Source organism: Centruroides sculpturatus, unplaced genomic scaffold (genome assembly GCF_000671375.1).
Source record: "Centruroides sculpturatus isolate CEXI.00-Female unplaced genomic scaffold, Cexi_2.0 scaffold1243, whole genome shotgun sequence".
Classification (NCBI taxonomy): domain Eukaryota; kingdom Metazoa; phylum Arthropoda; class Arachnida; order Scorpiones; family Buthidae; genus Centruroides; species Centruroides sculpturatus.
In genome coordinates, this window is record NW_019385443.1 from 229,384 (window position 1) to 252,082 (window position 22,699).

The 22,699-nt window shown below is 29.8% G+C and overlaps 1 protein-coding gene across 1 annotated transcript; it reads right to left on the bottom strand.

Annotated features, from left to right (window-relative positions):
• Positions 1 to 11,039: 11,039 nt before the first annotated feature.
• Positions 11,040 to 21,589, bottom strand: LOC111639064 (ubiquitin carboxyl-terminal hydrolase 32-like; the record flags this gene model as incomplete). Its single annotated transcript, XM_023384837.1, has 6 exons — positions 11,040 to 11,877; positions 11,957 to 12,049; positions 12,119 to 12,673; positions 12,740 to 12,931; positions 14,146 to 14,266; positions 21,503 to 21,589. Coding segments are annotated over 6 exons (1,219 nt in total), but the record flags the coding sequence as incomplete, so codon positions are not given.
• Between the last annotated feature and the right edge of the window lie 1,110 nt (positions 21,590 to 22,699).

Genomic DNA, 22,699 nt, shown 5'->3' on the forward strand with positions numbered 1-22,699 from the left:
ACATAAACCGTTACTTCCCTCAACAAAAGTATAAGGTAGTCCTATTGTCCTATCGTACAGTATGAGACACGATGCTAATTAAAAAAAATTTATTTAGTGTTATTAAACATCCTTAAAACACTTTAAAATATTAGATTTTTGCTGGATGATGAAATTTTCTTTTAAAAAAATAAAAAAGACGTAGTTGTTTCCAAAAACTTGGGTGTTCATCATATTTCTTTTAACTGTTTCTTAGTAAAAACTTCATGACGGCCACGTAGCCTAAAAAGAAATGTCGGGTCATCTGAAGTTTTTACTAAGAAACACTTAAAAGAAATATGATGATCACCCAAGTTTTTGGAAACAATTACATCTTTTTTATTACTTTAAAATAGTTTAATTTTTTTATTTACCTTTGCTGGTAACATTCATCATTGTTAAACGTTTCTGCAATTTTTCAACAATATCCCATGAGTCAGTGTGTGATGTGAATGTGTGGTACAATGTGTTTTACTTGGAGTTCAAATGTCAAATGTGTACTTCTGCTTGCCGTACAAGTTTAACATTTGACCTTCGGCCACAAACTCTCTATTTATTTCAAAGAAGAAACTTTAAACTATAAGCACAAGCATGATTTTTGTCTATGCAAAAATCCGACTGGCATGCAACCTTTCCAAGCATGCAGCATGCGTTGCTCATAGAATCACGCTCGGTGGAAAGTTGCCTCCGCCACATCACTGCTGTTGCTGTCCAAGTTGCCTCCCAGTGTGCCATGACACAAATCTCTGCATGGCTCCTTTTTGTAGGTGTCATTCTTTCTGTGGACAAACCCGTCTCTGCCTGCTCATAGAAATGCTACTGTTCCCAGGATCTGCACCACACGTGCATCCACACGTGCTTATGTGCACCTATGAAGGCATGCATGTGCCTACATAGCATGCGTGGTAGGCAGTGCATGCGTGTGTGCACTCCCTACCACGCAGTGCATTGGGGCCTCATGCTGCGGGTCAGTACCATCCATTTTCAGAGGTGTCACATCACCTCCTTCCGTGGATGAACCCGTCTCTGCATACTCATAGAAATGCTACTGTTCCCAGAATCTGCACCATATGTGCATCCACACACACTCATGCACATCTAAGCACGCACGCATGTACATGCCTACATAGCATGTGTGCCTGCTATAGCATATGTGGTAGGCAGTGCATCGGGCATGCACGCACTGTCTACCATGCAGTGTGTCAGGGCCTCACACTATGGGTCAGCGCAATCCATTTTTGGTGCACTGTGGTTCAGCGGGTATGTTGCAACATGTTTCTTAGCGGATGCTGACCTCCATGACCACCACCTCACTATCATGACCGCAGCTACTTAGCCTCCACACGGGTTCAATCCCTGTTGTGGCCCATGCTTATCACAGGACACCCACTGGTGTGCGCCATACATGCATGCATGTTCAGAGTTTGTTCGCACTGCAGACATCATCTCTACCACACAGTCCTGCATGCGCGCCGCTGTCCTGCGAGACATTTCGGTAGGAATCAGCTACCAGACGGCTCGTTTGGTCTTTTGCCGCTATGCCCATGTCTTTAAGAGTATATTTAAATTGAGTAGAAAGGAAAAATGGAACAAAATATTGTGAATTTTTGAGTTATTTGATACAGATTATATAAGAAATGAGTGAATAAATGATGATCTTCTGAAGCATTGTGTGTATAGTATAAGAATATGTAATATAATTTTCTATTTAGAAAAATTATAGAATCTTGTAAAACATTAACTCCATATGATTTAAGAATTTTTTTTATTTGTATACATCTATAAACATACAATAATTAAACAGTTTTTTATTGGAAAATTTATTTTTTAGATTATACTATAACAAAATATTAAGGTGGACAAGATAGTCTTAAATGCTTTATGTTATAAAATAGACAGAATGCTCTGCAATGAATTGGAAGATTAAATAATATTGTGATTTGGAGTGAATTTATTTGAAAAAGTATTAGATCAGAAAAGTGATCGAATGAATATATATCAATAAATAAGAACTTAATTTCATGTCCATGTAATTGCTTTATATCAAACTTTAAGGAGAACATTTAATATGATTCTATGATGCAACATTTATTTTTTTCAAAACGCATGAATTATCAGATATGCTCAAAATACAGAATTAAAAGATTATAAAAGGGTGACAAAAAATATAAACTTCTGTAAAATTTCAAAATGGGGAAGATAGAAATTCAAATATGGTTCAATTAAATATATTCAAGCAAATTAAAATATGCAATTTTTTTCTATTGTAGTATATTAAATGATACCATTTGTGTATCATGATGGTTTTTAATTTCTATAAAATATTTTATAGTCCATAATGCAATTTTATGTCAATATCTTCCACATCTTTTGTCACTCATCATTAAATGCTGCCATTTTTAAGCAAATATTCGGTTTTTAGCACTTTCACTTCTGCTCTCCCCTACGTCAGTACTATGAGCCACTTGTTATTTGTGTTTATATGTAAGTGTTCTTTTATTCATCTGTGTTAATATAATTATTACGCTGTACAATAATAATAACTGTGCCAATATAGACTATGTACAAAACTGCCAGACAGTCTATACTTTTGAAATAAATAAGCAGATTGTTAAAAAGATTAAAATTATATTTAGAAAATAGAATAAAAAAATTAAATCTTGTTAATTTAAAATGTAACAGTAATAATAAATATCGATGATTTTCAAATAAAATATTTTATGTACTTAACAGCATGTTTTTATTTGAAACATGCAAAATACAAGTTATTTTTTAAAGGTACATTTATATTTAAAATTTTAACGTCCAGGAATTCTCAAATGTTGTATTGCCTTTTATTTTCAAACTACAGCCATTCATTGCATTAAATATTAGGAAAATGTAAAATTTTATTTAGATTAGATATTTCTTCAGGACTTTAAAATTATAAATCATGTATATTTCTTTTAAGTCAAGTTTATCGTTTAAGTCAAAAGATATTTATTTACAGAATGGATAAATTCAAACAAATGTGTTGCGTCCTTGGAGTACAAAAAATTGAGAATTTTGCTGGCGATTGGTTTAGTTTGCAGTAATGATTGAAAAGTACAAATTTCTTTAAATCTCAATTGCTTATGTTAATGTGATTTAGCCATTGCAATAGTCTCAAAAGCAATACATTTTTGTATATTATGATATTCTAATAAAACTGAAAATAATTGTACATTTTCTAAAATGTGGTTTAATTTGTTTCATTGATAAATTTCATATTATTGTTACAGAGTTGTCATTTTTTTTTTAAAATATAAAACTGAAGGTTGTAATCATCTAGTTGTATCCACTCATATTTTTAATTATAGAGAAAACCTGTAAAAATAAATGAAATTCAAAATATTTTATTTATAGTTAAAAGTTATGTATATAACAAATATAACTGTAGTCTGTGAAGTTGATTATGTTTTATACAAAATGAAATTTTGATGAAATTCGTGTCACTTTCACAGAATAATGAATTGTACTAAACCAGTTTTTCATGTTTGAGATTGAAACATTTTATTAAAAATTATATTGACTCTTTATATACAGATTATAATTATTAACATTTAAAAGTAATTGTTGGTTTTTATTATTTAACTTTTGAGTTATAAGAATTTGTCAGTTAAATACTAATTAATATTTCATTGTGATTTATTGGGCAATTTTCTCCTGTGTTGTACATTTTCATCAAGAATTCTACTAAACAATAATTGTAATTACAGTAGAGCATCAATTATCCGACTCAGTTGGGGACTGAGGTTGGTCAGATAACTGAAAAAACAGATAACCAAAAAGTATGAAAAAATACATTATTAGTACAGTAGAACCTCCATTATCCGGACCTCCATTATCCGGATTTTCGATTATCCGGATTGTTCAAAATAAAAAAAAATTTTACGAATTTGCTGATTTGCACTTGGCGAATTATGACACTGTTTATGTACGTGATGGAATGCATAACTTTTTTTGTTTTAACAACGTCTCACCCAGCACAGTGGCCGTAAACTCTTAAATATAATTTACGTAGTAATAAAAATATAACTTGACATACGTATTTATAAATAATTTATTTTCAAATTACATCATTTCTATGACCAAGGGCGGCGTAAGGCATGGGCAATGTGGGCCACCGCCTATGCCTCACGGTCCGAAGGACCTTGCGTTTCGAAGGTTTATCCATTACTTAAAAACCGCGAACGCGACGATAAAATTTTACTCGTCATAAAACGATAAATAGTTTGTCAAATTTTTATTCATAAAAATGCAGTTTCAACTGCTTTTTATTTTATAAAATCCGTCTTCTTGCGCCACCAGAGGGCCTTTTAAACAATAGGTAGTCTGTTAGCGTTGGTCAGTAGTAGTCCAAATTCAATACGAACGTTTGTTTCTTGAAAATTTGATCACGATTTAAATACAGTATTTACTTTTAATATTACCAATATGTCATCGAAAAGAAAACGTGTTGTATTATCATTAAAAGACAAATTAAAGTATCTATTTCGATTATCCGGATTTTTCCTTATCCGGACTACCTTCATCCCCAATTAGTCCGGATAATCGAGGTTCTACTGTATAGTATATTAGTATATCCCATGTAATTAGTATATTAGTATATCGCTATTAACCTACTTCACGTTGAATTTTCCTCCATGTTAAGCCTATCAAATTTTTTTCTAAAATAATAATCGTTGCTATTGTATCGTTAAAAATTATTTTTAAATTATTTTATTGCTCACAAAAGAAACAACCATTCATAATTAGAAAATTAAGCCTCGTTTAAATACTGGCATCCCTTTCATGGTCGAGCCAGTGTTGTCAGCTAAAACACCAAAAATTTAACAAAAATAATAATAAACTAGCCAAATGTTGTAGCGCCACATCACTAGCAGACATTTGAATTTGCCGACTAGAACGTGGTCGGTTAACTGATGTGATGGTTGATCGGGAGTCAGATAATTGATGCTCTACTGTACTTTCTCATCAGAATCACAATAGAATAAGAAAGCAGTTTATTAACAAATTGTATTAAAAGAAATATTTAAAATACTTCCCAATTCTGTTGAAGTAAAATCTATCAAGTTATGTTACATTTTCTTACTTTTAAAAAAATGACATTATACAGTTTATGTAAGTTAATGTTATCTTGTATAACATTAACTGTAGATTTTAAATATTTTGGATTTTTAAATATTCAACCAAAATATACAATACTGTATGTATAATTGAAATGGGTAATAGATGAATACTCTTCTATTCAAAGACAAATACAATTTAGAATAATTAAATCATTCTCTTCCTAATTCTACAACTTACAAGTTATAAATCTTTAAAATTTATTATTAATTATTAATCACAGAGCTGTTTACAATTTCATTTAAGAAATTCTTACTTGAAAATTTTTAATATCAGTGTTAGATTTTCTCAAATTCTATAATTTCTCAAAGTTGAGAGATTATAAAAACAAAAATATGAATTAATAATGAATACATTTTCATAAAACAGCATTAATTTAATATACATCTAATATTACTATGTATGTAATGAACAGAATATGCACATATAAAAAGCATTAAATAGAAATCATTTAATTCATTAGTCCAATATCTCTAGATATTGAATTTTGTCAAAGATTTCTTTTTGTGTAGAATTTTAACCATATAACTGCATTAAATAATAATTTATATAGTTATAAAGAAAAATTGATTCATCAGATTTCAACAAAGTTGATATTTTAAATTTTGATGCCATCTTTTAGTTTTGTGAAAATCTTTATATAATCACAAATAAAATTCTAATTAAATCAAACTAAAAAAGAGAGGAAAAAACTTGTTTAATTAATGTAGAATATCATCAAATTGGATATTTACTTCTGAAACAACTTAAGAAATTTTATTGTTTTATGATCATTGTTAAGATTGTTTTGTTTTCAAATAAATTTATTTTAAAATTAGCTAAAAATAAATTGGCAAAAAAGAAATCTTTATCTAGCATGATGCTTTACTCTTAATATTTTAAAATAAAACAATTAATTTCTTATATTCAATATGTATAATACAGTCAAGTGTTTGAATAATGGCCACTGTTTGAAACAAAAAATGTCTGTAGTTGGAAAGTAAGCTGAAAATTGCACAGATTATACAAATGGGTTATCTAATGTACAGGGAACTAATAAAGCACAGGTAAAACTTTTATTGTAGGCTAAAACCAACATAAAAAAGGAGCATTGTTCTCTGCTGGCAGTAATGTGCAAAAAATTTTTTTAAACTTCTTAAAAAGCACTTAAAACATAGTCCTTGGTTAGACAGAGTTAGACAACCTAATAAATACGGTATAACAATTTGCAGGGCTTATCACACCAAGGCCGACTGAAAGAAGGACCAGAACTTTTATAAAAAAAAAGGGGGGTTGGTCTTTAATAATCACATTTCAAATTTATCATGCAATGCATTTCGCAAGTTCTGGTCCTTCTTTCAGTCGGCCTTGGTGTGATAAGCCCAGCAAATTGTTATACCCTATTTATTACGCTGTCTAACTCTGTCTAATTTATAGTCATGGACAAAAAGCATTGTTTATTATTATAGTCCTTGGTGTTGAAATGTTTTAATTATCACTGCTGGCAAAAGACCAGGACTATTTTAACCAATAGTCACATTAGGCACATGCATAGAGCCCAAGAAATGGAGAACCCACAACCTAAGATGACATAAAAAAGGTACTAACACTGTTTTACAAAAATAGGGTTATGTACTACACTGTATCTTGGCAGATTGCTTACTGCTCACATTGCATTGCCGTAACCAAATAAACCAAACTAATTCTAACGAGCAATTATTTATTGTGACATCATGATAATGTTTTCAATTCTTTTAGTAGTGGTCTTGCCTGTGTACATCATACTTTTCCTGTTAGCAATAGAGTTTAGCTAACTCCTTTCAGGAAAAAATTTGAATTGAAGTAATGTGACTTCCAGTTTGCATCAGAAGTTTGTATATAGTTAATCTGCCCCTAGCTTTCCATATCTGGTCTCAACTTTCATCTATCTAACTGTTTTCTCAAGATTGAGGAAGAACAGACAGGTAATGAGACCACAGTCTGAATTTACAGACTACAATTTTTTCAAATTACAGCCCAATAATTTTCCTGTAATCATAATACTTTCAAGAACATGCTTCCCATTAGTTTATACAATCTGTTGCCAAAATATAAATACTTTATTATTACATAAAAGCAATTAATTTCACATTTACAAGATTTTTTTTATTTAAAAAAGTCATGCAAAGTCTTTTGGATGTTAAAGTTAGCAACTTTGATCACAAGTTATAATCTATAACACAGATTAATTTACTAATTAATACCAGTCATTAATATTTGAAGTCCTTGACTGTCCTCTCTTCAAGGAGTAGGTGAACGAATACTTTTGGTCAAATTACTTCAAGCTCTTGCACAACAATCTCTTCTTTCTATCAGACCAGCAGTATGGTGGCATTCAAATAGGAAAATTACATACTGTGAGGTTACCTGCAAGCAGAAAATATGTTTTAAGTGGTCTTCGAGGGTGCAGAGTTTAAACATTTGGTCCATTTTTCGAGAAATTTGATTGGTTGGCAGATTACCATTTGATACTTGGCTGTGAATGGTACAGCTTTTTAGAGTTAACATTAGGAAAAAATATGTTATCTGGAAAAATTTAAGATATATTTTCAGTTGGTGTCTAATTGAACAATGAAATTCTACCATTTCAAACCATTTGGGTATCACAATAAATTGGGTAAGCTTAAATAACCACTCTTTATATGGTTTTCATTTTAATGTTTGTTATATCATAGTGTTTGATTTATGTAACTACAAAAGTTATCTTACATAAAGGTCTATCACACTGAGTATGATAAACCTTTATGTAAGAACACATTTTAAAAATTCTTTATTCCTCTACTTCCTTTATACTCACAATTTCAAGAATTTTTAAAATGTGTTAGATTGGTGACGTGGTGTCATAAACTCTTACTTATCACATAATAATTTTTATAGTTATATAAATCAAATACTATAATATAATATATGGGTTAGAAGTGTGAAATAATCTTAATCTTTGTTGTTATTTTTTTGCCTGGGCAATACCAGATCATCTGCTAGTTTTATAAATTATTTACACATGGTCTAATATATTAACACTTTTTATTTGGATTCCTTTCTTAGATATTTTTCTGATCAAAGTTGAAACAATTAAAATCAAAATTAATGAAATTGGAGGAGACAAGCAAAAGAGAAAACTGACTAAATTTAAAATCTGGTTAGAAAATGCAAAATTAATTAATTTAGATGATTTTGTTGACCAGGGGCCGTATTCTGGTCACTGTCTCTGGTCTCTTGTCTCTCACAAGCCGGTCGCTGATTGGCTAATCCAAATGATTAGCCAATCAGCGACCGGCTTGTGAGAGACAAGAGACCAGAATACGGCCCCAGGATCTCTTACCAATTGACTGAGTTTTCAGGTGCAAACAGTTTAGGACTTGACCAATCATAAGAAAAAGTGTATATTAAACAGCCTACAAACAATTTTTTAATGATGTTCTTTTTATGAAAGGAAGGATGACAAGATGTCATGTTATGCTTAGGAATTCAACAAAATGCTTTATACAAGAATTAAATATAACTTAGTCTCCATATGTAATATCCTTTTATTCCTTTCCATCTTTTTCAATATGTTGGTACTGTATACACATACATATACATAATCTGTGTATGTACACATGTACACAGAGTATATGTATACATGTACATGTATACATGTACACATGTATTTGTATGTATTCTCCACCTCAAATTAGTACTGTAGTCTTGCCCCTGTACATCATATTTTTCCTTTAACAATAGAGTTGTGCCAGTCATCTATTAACTGTTTTCATGAAAAAGTTTTAAATTTAAATAATGTGACTCCAGTTTGCATCAGAAATTCATATAAAGTTAATCAGGGCATCCTGCCCCTAAGGTTTCCATATCTGGTCTTGTCTTTCATCTATCTAATTCTGTTATCGAGATTAAGGAAAGACAAACAGATGACAGTGGAAATTTTTAGGCCTAGTTTTTTAAAATTGCAGCTTAATCAGGAATAATTTTTAATTATACAGGATATACTTAAATGATGTCCCCAATTCCAAAAAGTGTTAACCTACAATGTGCTAAATATAGGACAGTGATACATACACACAGATGGAGGCAAACTCTCAAAGTTTCTTGCATATCCAATAAATGCTTGATAAATGCCAACCCTCTCAATACCCAGTAGTCCAGTCTTAGGCCTGTAATGCTTGCAGCAACTATAGATGGTACAACTTCTGTTAGTCATTTACGTCACTCAGTGACAGTGATGCTTTCGATACCCATCTCCCTGCTGCCACTGAAGATGGATTTCTATGGGTAGAATGCCCACACGTGATCGACCATCACTTGTGACACTGATGGTCAACCAGATTTGCCTTTGTACAAACATCCAGTACACACAAATTGTTTGTACCATTGCCAAAGTCTTCACGGCTGTTGGGTTTTTATTGAACTTCATATGAATGCACAAATTTCAGCACAGCATGCTTTCTCTTCACCTGTTGTCATATATGTAATTGGCATCTTCTAGCAGTGAATGGTGGAACAAACACCATGCTGTGTGACCAAAACGAACTTTGAGCATTGCTTAGCTTATATGATCCCATGTCACTGTAGACAAACCATGAAAGATGCAACAAAAACTTCTAATCAGGGTTTTCATTTAGGTACACCCTGTATTTAAGATGCACTTTCAAATAAAAATAATTGTGAATAAGTGTGTCAGTATTGTTTGAAAGTAAAAGCCATCTGAATATTTAAAGCCATTTTGAGCATTTTCAACTTAGTACTAAATTTTAAGTGATCCAAGTATTAAAAATCTGTACCTCAGATGAACATATTTTATTATAATATAATTGATTATTTAATAAATTACAAAAAGACATGAGTGAGTTATAATTTAAGAAAGAGTTATATAAAATCAAATTATACTATCATTTTGTAAGTACAGTCACTATCTTTACTGACTTGGTATATTAATTTTTTATTCTTAATGAAAATTTATATTGTAAGAAATAAGATGGCTGTAATACAAGCAATCTAATTGAACTTAATAAATTATGGGATATTAAAGTAATTTATTTCCAAATTATTGTTTTAAAAGTTCTGCATATAAAGTGTTAATACTGAAATAAAAAAACTCAATTCAATTTTTTTAATATTTTTCATTTCAAGGACGATGTATCAAAAGTTGTCCTTTTACAACATTTTCACAAACAGGATCAAATTTGCAATAATAGAAAACAAGAATATTTTTGTACCAATTAAAAGATATCCATCATAATATAAATGCTTTCTGATAGAAAAATTAAGTTCAAATAAATAGTTGAATATATTACAAAAGTGTCTTTGTAATTGAAATAACGAGATGATGATTCTTGGAAAACCAGTAACATTTATTCAAATTTCTTTAAAAATCAACATATTCACATTCTGTTTTCCATTGCTATGGCAAATTAAACTTGGGCACAACTTTATAAAACAAATCTAGAGAACAAATAAATGGACGAAATACAAAGCTTTGGTCTCTTTATATATTGCAATGATTTACTTGGAGTTACGTGACGCTTGCTGCCGTACGTTCGACTATACAAATGCACTCTCAGTATTAATGTACATAGGAAGATGTAGAGTCGAGATGTTTAAAAGGTAACATCTTCGATCGTCTAATTCTACTCTACGGATCTTCAAAAGTTTGTGATTGTAAATTTAGTTAGTACTATATAGAAGAAGGCAGTGACTAATTTTCAACATTTACCATTGCACAAAAATTGAATTTTTTTGATAACAGATATTTTAAAGAAATGATAAAAGTTTTAAATACAAAAACTGTACACATTATAACAAAAAAGTAATAATTTTTTTGTTGGTATCCAGTTCAAGTTACAATAGTTGAAAAAGTCTAATTTTTTTTTTCTAATTCTTGATACAGTACAAAACAATTATCTGATTCATCCAGTATATAATATACAGAAACTATACAAGATAAAAAGTGATTTAATCTAATGTTTTGTGTTTAAAGAAAATAATATACAAGTGAATGGCACTATAAGATTATCCAAATATTTTTCAATATTAATGAGCAAACTAAATTGTCTTGCAAACATGTTAAAGCAATTTTACATAATGTGAATAATAATATGTTTATCATGATAAATACTTTTATGTTCAATTTACAAATAATGGGGTAAATTAGAATATTTTTCTTGCCACTTCTCTTGTATAATCAGCATGTTATCAATTAATTGAGGATACAACTTTGTGGCAATAATGAATTCTGTACATAAAGATAAAACAATGACCAGTATATAATTCAAGACAATTCTCTTCTGTGAGATATTGTCTAATCACAGTGATGGCTTCTCAGACCCTGATATGTCAAATCCTAACAAAAAGATTATTTTACTAAATTGATTCTAAAGCAGTAATATTAATATGAATAGAAAATCAATTTAGGAATGACATATTTTTGGCAATTATATACACAAATATTTTCACACAACTATAAAAATTTTTCTTATTTATAATTTTTTGGCTTTCATCCTGTATTCACCAAAATAACAGTTACTGTTTTTATTGTATAGAACACATCTTCCTGAAATCGTTTTCAAATTCATCTTCTATTTCTTTCATGTCTGGAAGTCGTCCGCTCACGTCAGGCATGTACGATTCGTAGTCCAGGCCTTCTCGTTCGTAAAACAGCATATAGGCTGAATTGGCATCTATCTGATCAAGTTCTAATTCCTGGAAACGACATTTATGTCTTAAAATAAAAATAAATGCATGTTGAAAATATGATTTGGTTTAACGGTAAAATTCTTACCTTACAACTGCTGTCATTATAGCAATACCATCGATTGTTAGGATTGCAGGCATAACATATATAATGTCCCCCTCCGAGAATGCCAGAATGACACTGGAATATAACAGAAAAATTAGATATTGTTTGCTTAAAAACACAGAAGTTTTCATTTTAATTACTTACTGCAAGTGCATATAATTTATATTTTAAACTTAATGGATCATATCCACTTTGAAGTTGATGTTGATGATAATCCTGAAAGTTTTCTTCCTGTTTTTTTATGTTATGGATATTCATTTGATCTTTGCATTTCTCACCCAGATCCAAATTATTGTTCTCAAATTTTTCACTTAAGGGATGTTCAAAAACCACACTACCGTTCAATAATTTATTTGTATCTTTCTTAGAATTTAATGATGAAGTTATGAGCTTATCTTGACTAGGAACATTAATTGAATGTTGATTGCAATTTTGATTCAGTGGAACTTGAAATATATTGTCACTGTCTTTATTTTGCATTAAAGCTATATCATCATTACAGTTTGTAATAAGAGTTATATCTCTGTTACTGTGAGAAAGTGTTTTGTTATGCCTCTGCTTCCTCCAGTTCATTACTGCACTCTTTGGTTCGGATCCCAGATAATCGGTGGGATCAAACTGATGGAATGGAAAGTGAACTATTTTGTGTGACTTTACCCATCGACCATTTAGCAACTGAAAACGTTTTAGATGAACAATCTGAAAAAGATTTTATGTAATCATTTCTATTGTAACATAATTTTCAAATTTCTGAATAAAATTTACCAAAATGGGTGGCAATCTCCAAATTTGTAATTTTTTTGAAGCTAACTGATGCAGTTTGCATTTTGAACAGTAATATTTTTCTTCTTCTCCAAGTTCTTCTTCTTTAGTAAAAGCTTCAAGACAATCATGTAAATTAATAGGTTCTGTCTGCTGTCTTCTGGTTTGTTCTACACTCCTATGATCCATAAATACCTATTGCCAAATTTAATAATAAAATATTTTCTTAATAATTATTTTCATTAGTACTTTCAAGAGATAATAAATGTTATCTCTTGAATAATTATATTGGATATTTCAAATTTCATATTTAGAAATTACTGGATATTTTTAAGATCCAGTAACTTCTAAAGAAATGTAAACAAATGGCTACAAATAAGCAGAATCTATATATCATATTTTCCTCAATCCTAAAGCATATTTTTAATCCAATACTAATTGCCTAAATACAGATGTGTCTCAATACATTCACAGTCCAAAACAACAGTAATTTGTAGATTAAGGAATCAGTACATTACCATTAATATACATTTTGGTTATATCAGTTTTAGCACTTGTTACTGACAAAGCTCATTTAATCTGAAATTCTTTTTAAAATTCAAAATGCCTTTAGGCAACATGCAGTATTAAAATGGCAGTTACTGTATATACAGAACTGCCAAATATTATAGTTTTGGTAATAAAATATACATTGTTTACTTAACAAAACTTAAAAAAATAGTTACTGAAGGAAAAAAATTCTTAAAATTAAATTATTCAAACATACAGTGTATCATAGAATCAAATACAGTATTACAAAGATGATGTCAATTAGCAGCAAGCAATAAATTTCTTCCAACAAGTTTCAATTATTGAAGATTATACTGTGAATTTAACTGCTTCATTTTATAACTAGAGAAGAAATAAAACTAAAACAAGTTTTGTGTCTAACTTATAATACTTCCCAAACACTTTTATTCTTAAGTTCTATTTTCTATGGTAAGACAACATAATATTGCAATGAGTTACGACATTTATACTTAATATCTCCTTTTGTACATTATCAGGTATAGAATGAGAACTTCTAACTTTCTAGCTAAAGTTACTTGGACCTAAATTATTAAATACAAACTGGATTGATCTAACTGTTTAAATATAATTAAATTGATCCTAGTTTCTTACAGATGAATGTGAGGCAAAAAGTTTTAAAATATTTCTTTATTTAATTAATAAAAACTTACTCTAACTCTTACAATATCTGAAATTTTATATATTGGTTTTTAATATTAATCCTTTTAATGATGTTAGAATTTTCAGTAATAGTAATTAAATCAATTTGATAAATTGATAAGATTTAACTCCCTGAATACAAATACAAATCACCACATATTTTCTGTTGAATATTTGACTACTTTTAATTTATTGCTTACCAATTCTTGTGAAGCTTGATATCTAAGATGTAATGCTGTTGGATCCCAATCAATTGCAATATATGCTGCTGAAAAATTGAAATCTGCATCACAGCATTCTATACGACATCCCCGACAAAAACTGTTAATAAAGAGAAAGAAAATGTTAAATTCATTATGTTAAAGTTAAAATAGAAATTAATTTAGGAATTAATTTAAAGTTCTTTAATCAACATATTTATTCAAGACAATTGTAAACAATAATTTATACATTCTAATAATGTACATAAAGAATATTATAAATTTTTTTACATTTACATTCATATTTTATCAAATATTTTTTATATTAAATAAAGCTGAAAATGATACTACAGTAGAGCATCGTTTATCCGAAAGCCAGTTATCCGAAAACATTCCAGTCAGCAAATTTAAATTTTTGCTAGTGTTGTGGCACTGCAATCTTTGGCTATATCTTGGGCTACTCCAATATTTTTTTTGTTGATGTGTGTGTTTTAGTTGGCAGCACTGGCACTTTTGTGTAGTGTTTTTCTGGGGACTGTGTGTCGTGCTGAATCGAATGTTTTTGATACTAGATTAACTTCTGAAGTATAATTTTTTTTTTGTTTTTATATTTTTCAATATATTTATTTTGTTTGTAAAAAATAAAGAAATAATTTTTAACAATACAATAGCCATGATTATTATTTTAAAAAGTTTATGTTAGGCTTAACATCGACGAAAATTCAACGCGAAGAGACATGCAACAGAGAAAAATTTCAACATGGGATAGGTTAATATATTTTTTCATACATAATCGGTTATCCGAACAACCTCAGTCCCCAATTGATTCGGATAAACGACGCTCTACTGTGTATATATATATATATACACACATCTATTTCAACTTATAACAGGATTCTATTCCAATGTAGTATATGCAAATGAAAACACAATGCAAAATGGTAGAAAGACAGGTTACTGGATCAAGAGATATTTTATACTAAGGTGACTATATATTGATAGTAATCAATATCAATAATGACTGTGAGAGCCTGGACTTGACAAAAACGTTGAGGGAAAAAATTTTTGTCTTTTGAAAGTTAAATTAGTTTAAATCCCAGTGAAAAAATTTTCAATTTAATTACTGGAGGATGCTTGCATCTTTCACCCCAAAGCCACTTCCTTTCTCACTAACTAACAAATATTCACCATTGGTCAAAAATAGTAACATGGCTTAGAGGGTGTTGAAATCAAGGGGAGGACCTGAAATAAAATGGTAGAATCGATGACAAGAGAGTGCGCTAATCCACCTCCTTTTCAGGTGAGTTTAGTTTAACCATGCTCCATCACTGATCCCTTCGACTGCCCTTTCACCAATCTGTTCACTGTAGGCATCCTTAGCAATGAACATTTGATAGCGAACTGTGCTCATCAAGGAACCTAATTCTCCATCCTGTCATCAGACGTTTTGCGATCTCAAGACTTTGATTAAGGTATTTAGCATCATGCATAAAAATAAGCTCTCTCTCTCAGCTAGGGACCCGTTAAAATAGTACTTAATAGTATAAAGCCTAATCAATTATGTTACACTATATAAGCCTTATCCAGTATAAGATGCTATATATGATAAAAGCTATAACGGAACTCTGTTATCCTATGTATCTGGGTAAATAGTTTACATAAATAAATGAGTATTATTCCTTTATAATTAAGTTATAGTGTGCATTTCTTCGGAAGCATTGTCTTGGAAGGTTGGACATCCATCCAATCTTCTGAACCTGACTGCTCACAAAAAGAAAGAAAGGCCATCGAGGTTTCTGTGTCTACCCTAAAAGACACAGTGGTGTCAGTCCTGACATAGGCATCACTGATCAGGTGCCAACCCTTCAGTCACTGACAAAAACATAATGCACAAGTTTAATAAAACCATTCAACATATCACAAAATGTTTTATAGAAAATATAAAATTATATATACAGTACTATTATATGGCTACTAACATACTTGCTTTATTCAGTTTCAACTGTATGTACTGTACTGTACTGTACATCGTGTTTGCTGATACAGCTATTATGAATGCTTTATGAGATGACTCTTGCTACTTTGAATAGTCATATAGTATGTCAAGGGATTATAAATTAATCTATATATCCACTAATTTACATGTTAATTATATTGATTTAAAAAGTATTCTAGTAATAATACTATGAAACAGCATTTTGCAAAATGTGGTTCATTATCTCATACTGTTTGCCTCCCATGGATTAGTTTGTGCACCAAGCCAGTTAGTGATACTTCTTTGCATTTAGACTTTTAGATGCCTCCCCAAGTGACTTGCTTGCTCAAATTTGAACTGATACTCTCATTCTCTCAGCATTTGTTTTAATAAACATTTGTCGAATTCTCACTACTGTTGGCACATTGTTAGAATTGTTATTCATATTTGTTCTGTATTCTTTGTGTTAACCAATATTTTCAGTAAGGTTCTTTATAAAATGTAATGATGCATTGAGAAAGCAGAGCAATCTTTCACTACACCAGACTCAGGTAAGGAATGTGTGAAAAACAGTGTAAACAAGTGGAAATAAAAAAAACAAACATATTTTCTGAAATTTCTAGTAAAATCAAATGGAAAATTGAACAAAGCAAATTTCTACTTTTTATGCACTGAAACCAATAGAAGTCTTTTACAATGTTCACTCTATTTTCTCCTATTTTGATTCAAATAATTTTAATATATTTTTAAAAATTAAAAAAGGTTATGTTTATCAGGTTTTGGAATGGGAGGATAGTAGTGGGATCATCTCCCTTAAACATCATTAATTAAAATGCATTATCATTGGACTTAGAAGGCTGAAGCTTTGAGGACAACCTATCTTAATTAGAAGCAGATGAAATTTGAGGATATGCTAGAAAGCAAATTAAATAAAAGCATTTAAAAACAGAAGCTATTCTTTGCTGATACATGAAAGAACCAGAAAGATGTTTAAATCTAAAACCGATATAAGATTTAATATACATATTTGAGATTAATTTTTTGATTTTTTGATTAATATGAGTCTTACATCAACTATAAATGTTAGAGGTTACAAGCAACCCATTTAATAATAATAACTGAATTATCTTCTTGAAATCTGATTAACATAATTTGCATTTACTCTACTTTCACCTTTTTTTCAAACAACATGAACAACACATATGGCATCATTTAATGCTGAATTAATATTGTGCCATTTTGGCATTCACTATTTTTAATTTATACAGTGTCCTCTATATGTTTGATGGAATAGCCAATTCCTTGTTTTTGAACTGCATAGTATGGTAGGAAGTGCTCCTTACAATTTTCTCTTTGCAAACATTTATTCTTTATTATTCATCCTTAGCCATTTCCAAAAATGAGAATTTAGTGTCCTTCTATTTCACCTACACACCATCATGACTGCTTGTCACTCACTGATTCCCAAAACTGGATAAATAATTATCTTATTTGTTTTCATTAATCTTTCTTAAATATGATATGCATAGCTCACAATTTATTTCAATCTTTCACATAGAGTTTTGTGTTTTTATTTAAAAGTTTAGTTATGTTTTGATGACTGGAAATATACTATAGGAACTTAACTCTTATATCATTTGGCCTATGGTAAAAATAGTTTTGTTATGCAGTAATCCTGAATTTATGCAAAATTCATGGTTGAAAATTTTTTAAATTTTAAATAATAAACTTTATGGAAATAAGTGATAGTTACATCAAAAAGTATCTTTTTGTGTTATCGGTAACCTCTTATATAGATGTATATTTAAAAAAACAACTAAAGTACTCCCCTTTTCTACCCCAGTAAAAGTAAAATACTATATTTGAGAATATGGAACAGATCCCTATTTTAAACAACTTTCCATGGCTCCATTTATATGATTTTTATTTATGTGCTGTTTTTGTGAAACCAAAGTCTTGTGTAAATGAAGGGATTACTGCATATTAAAAAATAACACTTGTATTACTTTATGATGCAGTTATTGGTTACTTTATGATGCCAATAAATGCATCATAAAGTAATACATTAATTCATTTATAGGAAGAGGAAACAAATTTACACAAGGTAGCTCCCTAAAGGCCAAGGCTATTAGAGAAATCAATCTAGGAAGGACTTTGAAGACAGGAAAAAGCAGTAATACCATATTGTTTTTGATTATAACATTATTATATCCTACCTTTTTAATTTTTTTTTTGAAAAAATCTATGGACATATAGGTATGGTTTAAGTCCATTTAGGCTAGCCTATTTTCTGTCTAACTAGCCTCTATTGTAATTAGGCTAAATATGATATTTACCTTCATCTATTTATCTGTTTCAGAAGTTGCTATATTCCTTCTCTTGAAACCAAAAACAAAAATGACAAAGACAGACAGTGCTGTATAAAGCAGAACATCTAGAATATGCTCTAAATATAGTTTCAAATGGCCTGCCTATAAAAACATATGCAATGATCTGCTTTAGAGTTCCTCTTCAATAATCAGAAAGGGTTCAAAACCAGTTTTCCTAACCTAAATTCTTTAACTAAAATTGGATTGTCAAAGAGAAAAGTGCAAATGTAAGCCATTTGGGATTTGTTTAGAACAGTGGTTCCCAATTAGTTTTTCCTGCGTACCACTTCAAGAAAGAGCTCAAATTTGCATACCCCTTATAGCAGAAATTCATATTAATCCATACTAATATTATAAATTTGAAGGTAATTCTGCCTGTCTGTTACCTTTTCATGTCTAAACCAATGAGCAGGTTTTAATAAAATTTGGCACAGAGATAGCTTACATGTTGGAGATGGACATGGACTACATTTTACTGCGAGAAAATATCTTACTCCCACAAGAAAATTCAATATAATGTGGGTGAAGCTGTGGGTAGACAACTAGTGATAAATAGAATAAGTTTTTTTTACATTTATTACCTTTAAAATACAATTCTAATAATAATGAAAATAGCATAAGGTTATTTAATTTTAATGTGACAAATGTGCATGATTTTCTTTGCACAACTTTGTAAAATCTGGTTGCTTTTTGGTCAGCTTCAGTCTCAAGTCATCTTCGAGTTGAAGTCAGAGATGTTTAGTTTTCATGTTTGTCATGGCCGAAAATACGCTCTCGCAGAGGTATGTTGTGCAAAATGGTAGTAAATATTTTATTGCCGCTTCGCTGACATGATGATGATAATAATTGTAAGAAACAAAACGCAATAAACAAAATTTGTACAATTAATACAATTTGTGTTAATTGTACAATTTTGTTTCTTGCATAAGAATTTCATTTAGGTATTGTCACAAATGCATTTTTTTGATAAAATTTCGATAATACTTTTTGTTATAAATAAACGAATTTGTGCATTCGACATCATGTTGTAAATTGCCAAATTTTTGATTGTCCACCCATTATTCTTTTGATTGCTTCATCTCATGCATTTAAATTTTAAATTGACCAATTTTAGATTGTCGCGCACACCCTTCACGCAATTTCGCGTACCCCTGGGGGTATGCGTACCACTAATTGGGAACCATTGGTTTAGAAAATGAATCATAATTAATAAATGTGTACCATTTCAAATGCAGAGAAAGTATATTTCTCCAAAGTGTAAGAATTTCTATGTCCTGCCCAGTTATTTTAAGGATGATCTTTCAGATGGATGGCCTCAAAAGAAACAGAAATGTGACTAAGCAAACATGAGATATTTATTAATGTAAATGCAAGTAGTGACAGCTTTGTAAGTTTGCCCAATTATGCTCGAATCAGAATTACTAACATTTGCACTTGTATTAGTAATGTTTCTGAACAATGATCACAGAACTGTGGTTAAGAAACATCAAACAATACTAAAAGACACCGTGATGTTAAATTCCAATTTATTTACCTGCTCTGTGCAACAAAATTTCATTTGTGGTGCATTCCTAAAGTTCATACTATTTTTATCCTACACAATATACAGAAGAATCAGTATTTATGTCACTGTTGTAGAAAACAACAATATTCTTCATTCAAATTAGGATCAGAATCCTATCCTGATTCTGATAAAATACAAAACATAAATTAATATAGACTTATTGAGAAATGTTGACTAGATGGCCATCAAGAGCAAAAAGAAGGTGACAATCAGTCTTAACAAGTTACAATCACTATGTCAACTGTACCAATAACTATACTTTCTCAGTTCTTTCTTAAAATACTTAAATATTAAAAACATGTAAGTGACATGATAAATCAAGCTAAAGTTTATAAAGTAAAATGATTAAAGTTTCATTAAAAAAATTATGTTGAGAACTAAATACACCAGACTTTATATTTTATTGATTCAAACATAAATATTTCCTTAAAGAACATATCACTTGCATTTTACTCAATAAAATTTGTTAAAAAATTGAAGTATAAAATATCCCATAGTCAATGATTATCTGTTCTGATTTATAGTAGAGAGAGGTAATTCATTTTTACAAATCTTTCTACTTTAGAAAATACACAACACATTCAATAAGATGTAGGTTTACAATATTGATATATAATAAATAAATTATTTATATACAGGTAACCCCATATAACACAGGAGTTACGTTCCAAAATATTGCCGTGTTATACAAAACAGAGAATTAGTGCGAAAAGGGGGGTTAGGTTCCAAAAATGCAAAAACATGTTGTTAAATCTTTATTTAAATCGGATTTATTATTCATTTTTTTCATAGGTAAAATACTTATTTATTATTTAAGTAAACATTTTACCAGAGGATTATTCATTTTATATGATGATCTCAGCATGAGCATCATCAACTGGTAACAGTTTGTGGGTGCGTTCGTTAATAACAGTTACTCTGCAATGGGAGTGAGCTGCTGTTTGTAGGCATTTAGGAACGACGGTGAAAGATGGTGGTGCCTGCACTATCGATAGTATCATGTGGAGGAATCTATAATTCTAAAATGAGCTTTTAGAGGCAAAAGAAGGGTCCCAACTGTATAATTTAACCATTAAATGGATTATTTGTTGAAAGAGGATTCAAAGTAGCCACGAAAACAATAAGAATGCTCGTGCAGAGTTACGCGGAGGTATAAGAGAAACGCACCCTTTATTAAATTTTATGTTGTACAAGGGTTTTACCCAATTCCCGAACTGTGTTAGAGTGAACCTGTGCTATAAAAGCACCGTCTTATAAGGGGGATGTTCCCAATTCTCAAACCGTGATAGAGTGAATCCGTACTATAGAAGTGCTGTGTTATACAAGGGTTACCTGTATTAATATATTTTTACTAAATATTAATATATATAATTTATAAAGTTTCTTTATATATATTAATGACTTTTTATAAATTATTGCAACAAGTTTGCATTGTAATAAAATACTAACCTATACCAAGGACACAAGGCACAAAGTAGACCATCTTTTTGAACTGCTTTCAAAGTGAAAGGATATTCATAACCCAGACTGTCATCACTACAAAAAAATTTAAAATAATGTATTAAATATAATGTAATATCCATTATGAATGAGCTATGAAGTATAATTATTCAGTAATGTTAATAATGTATAAATAAATTAAGCATTTATATTAAAATTCTTCTTTTGATAAGAATTACAAATACTCAGTTATTATACTAAATAATAAAAACTTGAGCACAAGAAATTATATTTTGAAATGTCAGTAAAAAAGCAACTGATCATGATTTCATGAATTTTTAAATACTAATATAAATTTTACTAAGTGATCATCTAGATGCAGTAAATACTGAATCTAGATTATCACTTAAAATATTGTACTGACTTCTGTATTGACTTAGTTCATTTAAATTTCATTTAAATCTAAATAAAAATACACAAATATTTTGTTTATGAGGTAACATTTCAGTTTTAGATTTTCATATAATATAAATCATCTGTATGCATAATTATTATTACTATTGCAAATTACCTAAAATAAACATGATGATCAGTTATAAAATCTTTAATAACATACATTGCTTATTTTCTTATCATTATCAACATGTAGATGGACTACATTAAAGCATTTAAAATATTGAATTATCAAATAATATTTTGTTGAAGTTTAATGGTATTCGACAACTTTCTGTGGTGTAACTCTACTAAAGAGGCTTTGGCAAAGTTGCCAAAGTGAAATGCTTTTGAAGGTAACACCCATGTGTATTTTTTTATTGATGTTCAAATAAGATGTTTAAATATTTAGTAGTGATGCAACGAATATTTGGTTACTATTCGGTATTCGGCCTATTTTTCGCTATTCGGCTGAATACCAAATATTTAATCACTATTCGGCCGAATACCGAATACCTAAAAACAGGAGTAAGAAATAACAAAAACACAGTAAATTATTTAATCATTTTGGTACTGTATTTAGATTTAATGTTGTCGGGTTAGTACTGTTTGTTTATATTTATTTATAACTTATAACATGCACAAAATAAAAAAAAATAATATTAATCACATGTATTTACAATTTATAATTACAAAAATCAGCACATGTACACATATTCATTCGAGAATCGTCGCACACATTTGAGGATCTGACCCTGCCTATCCTTTTTAAGT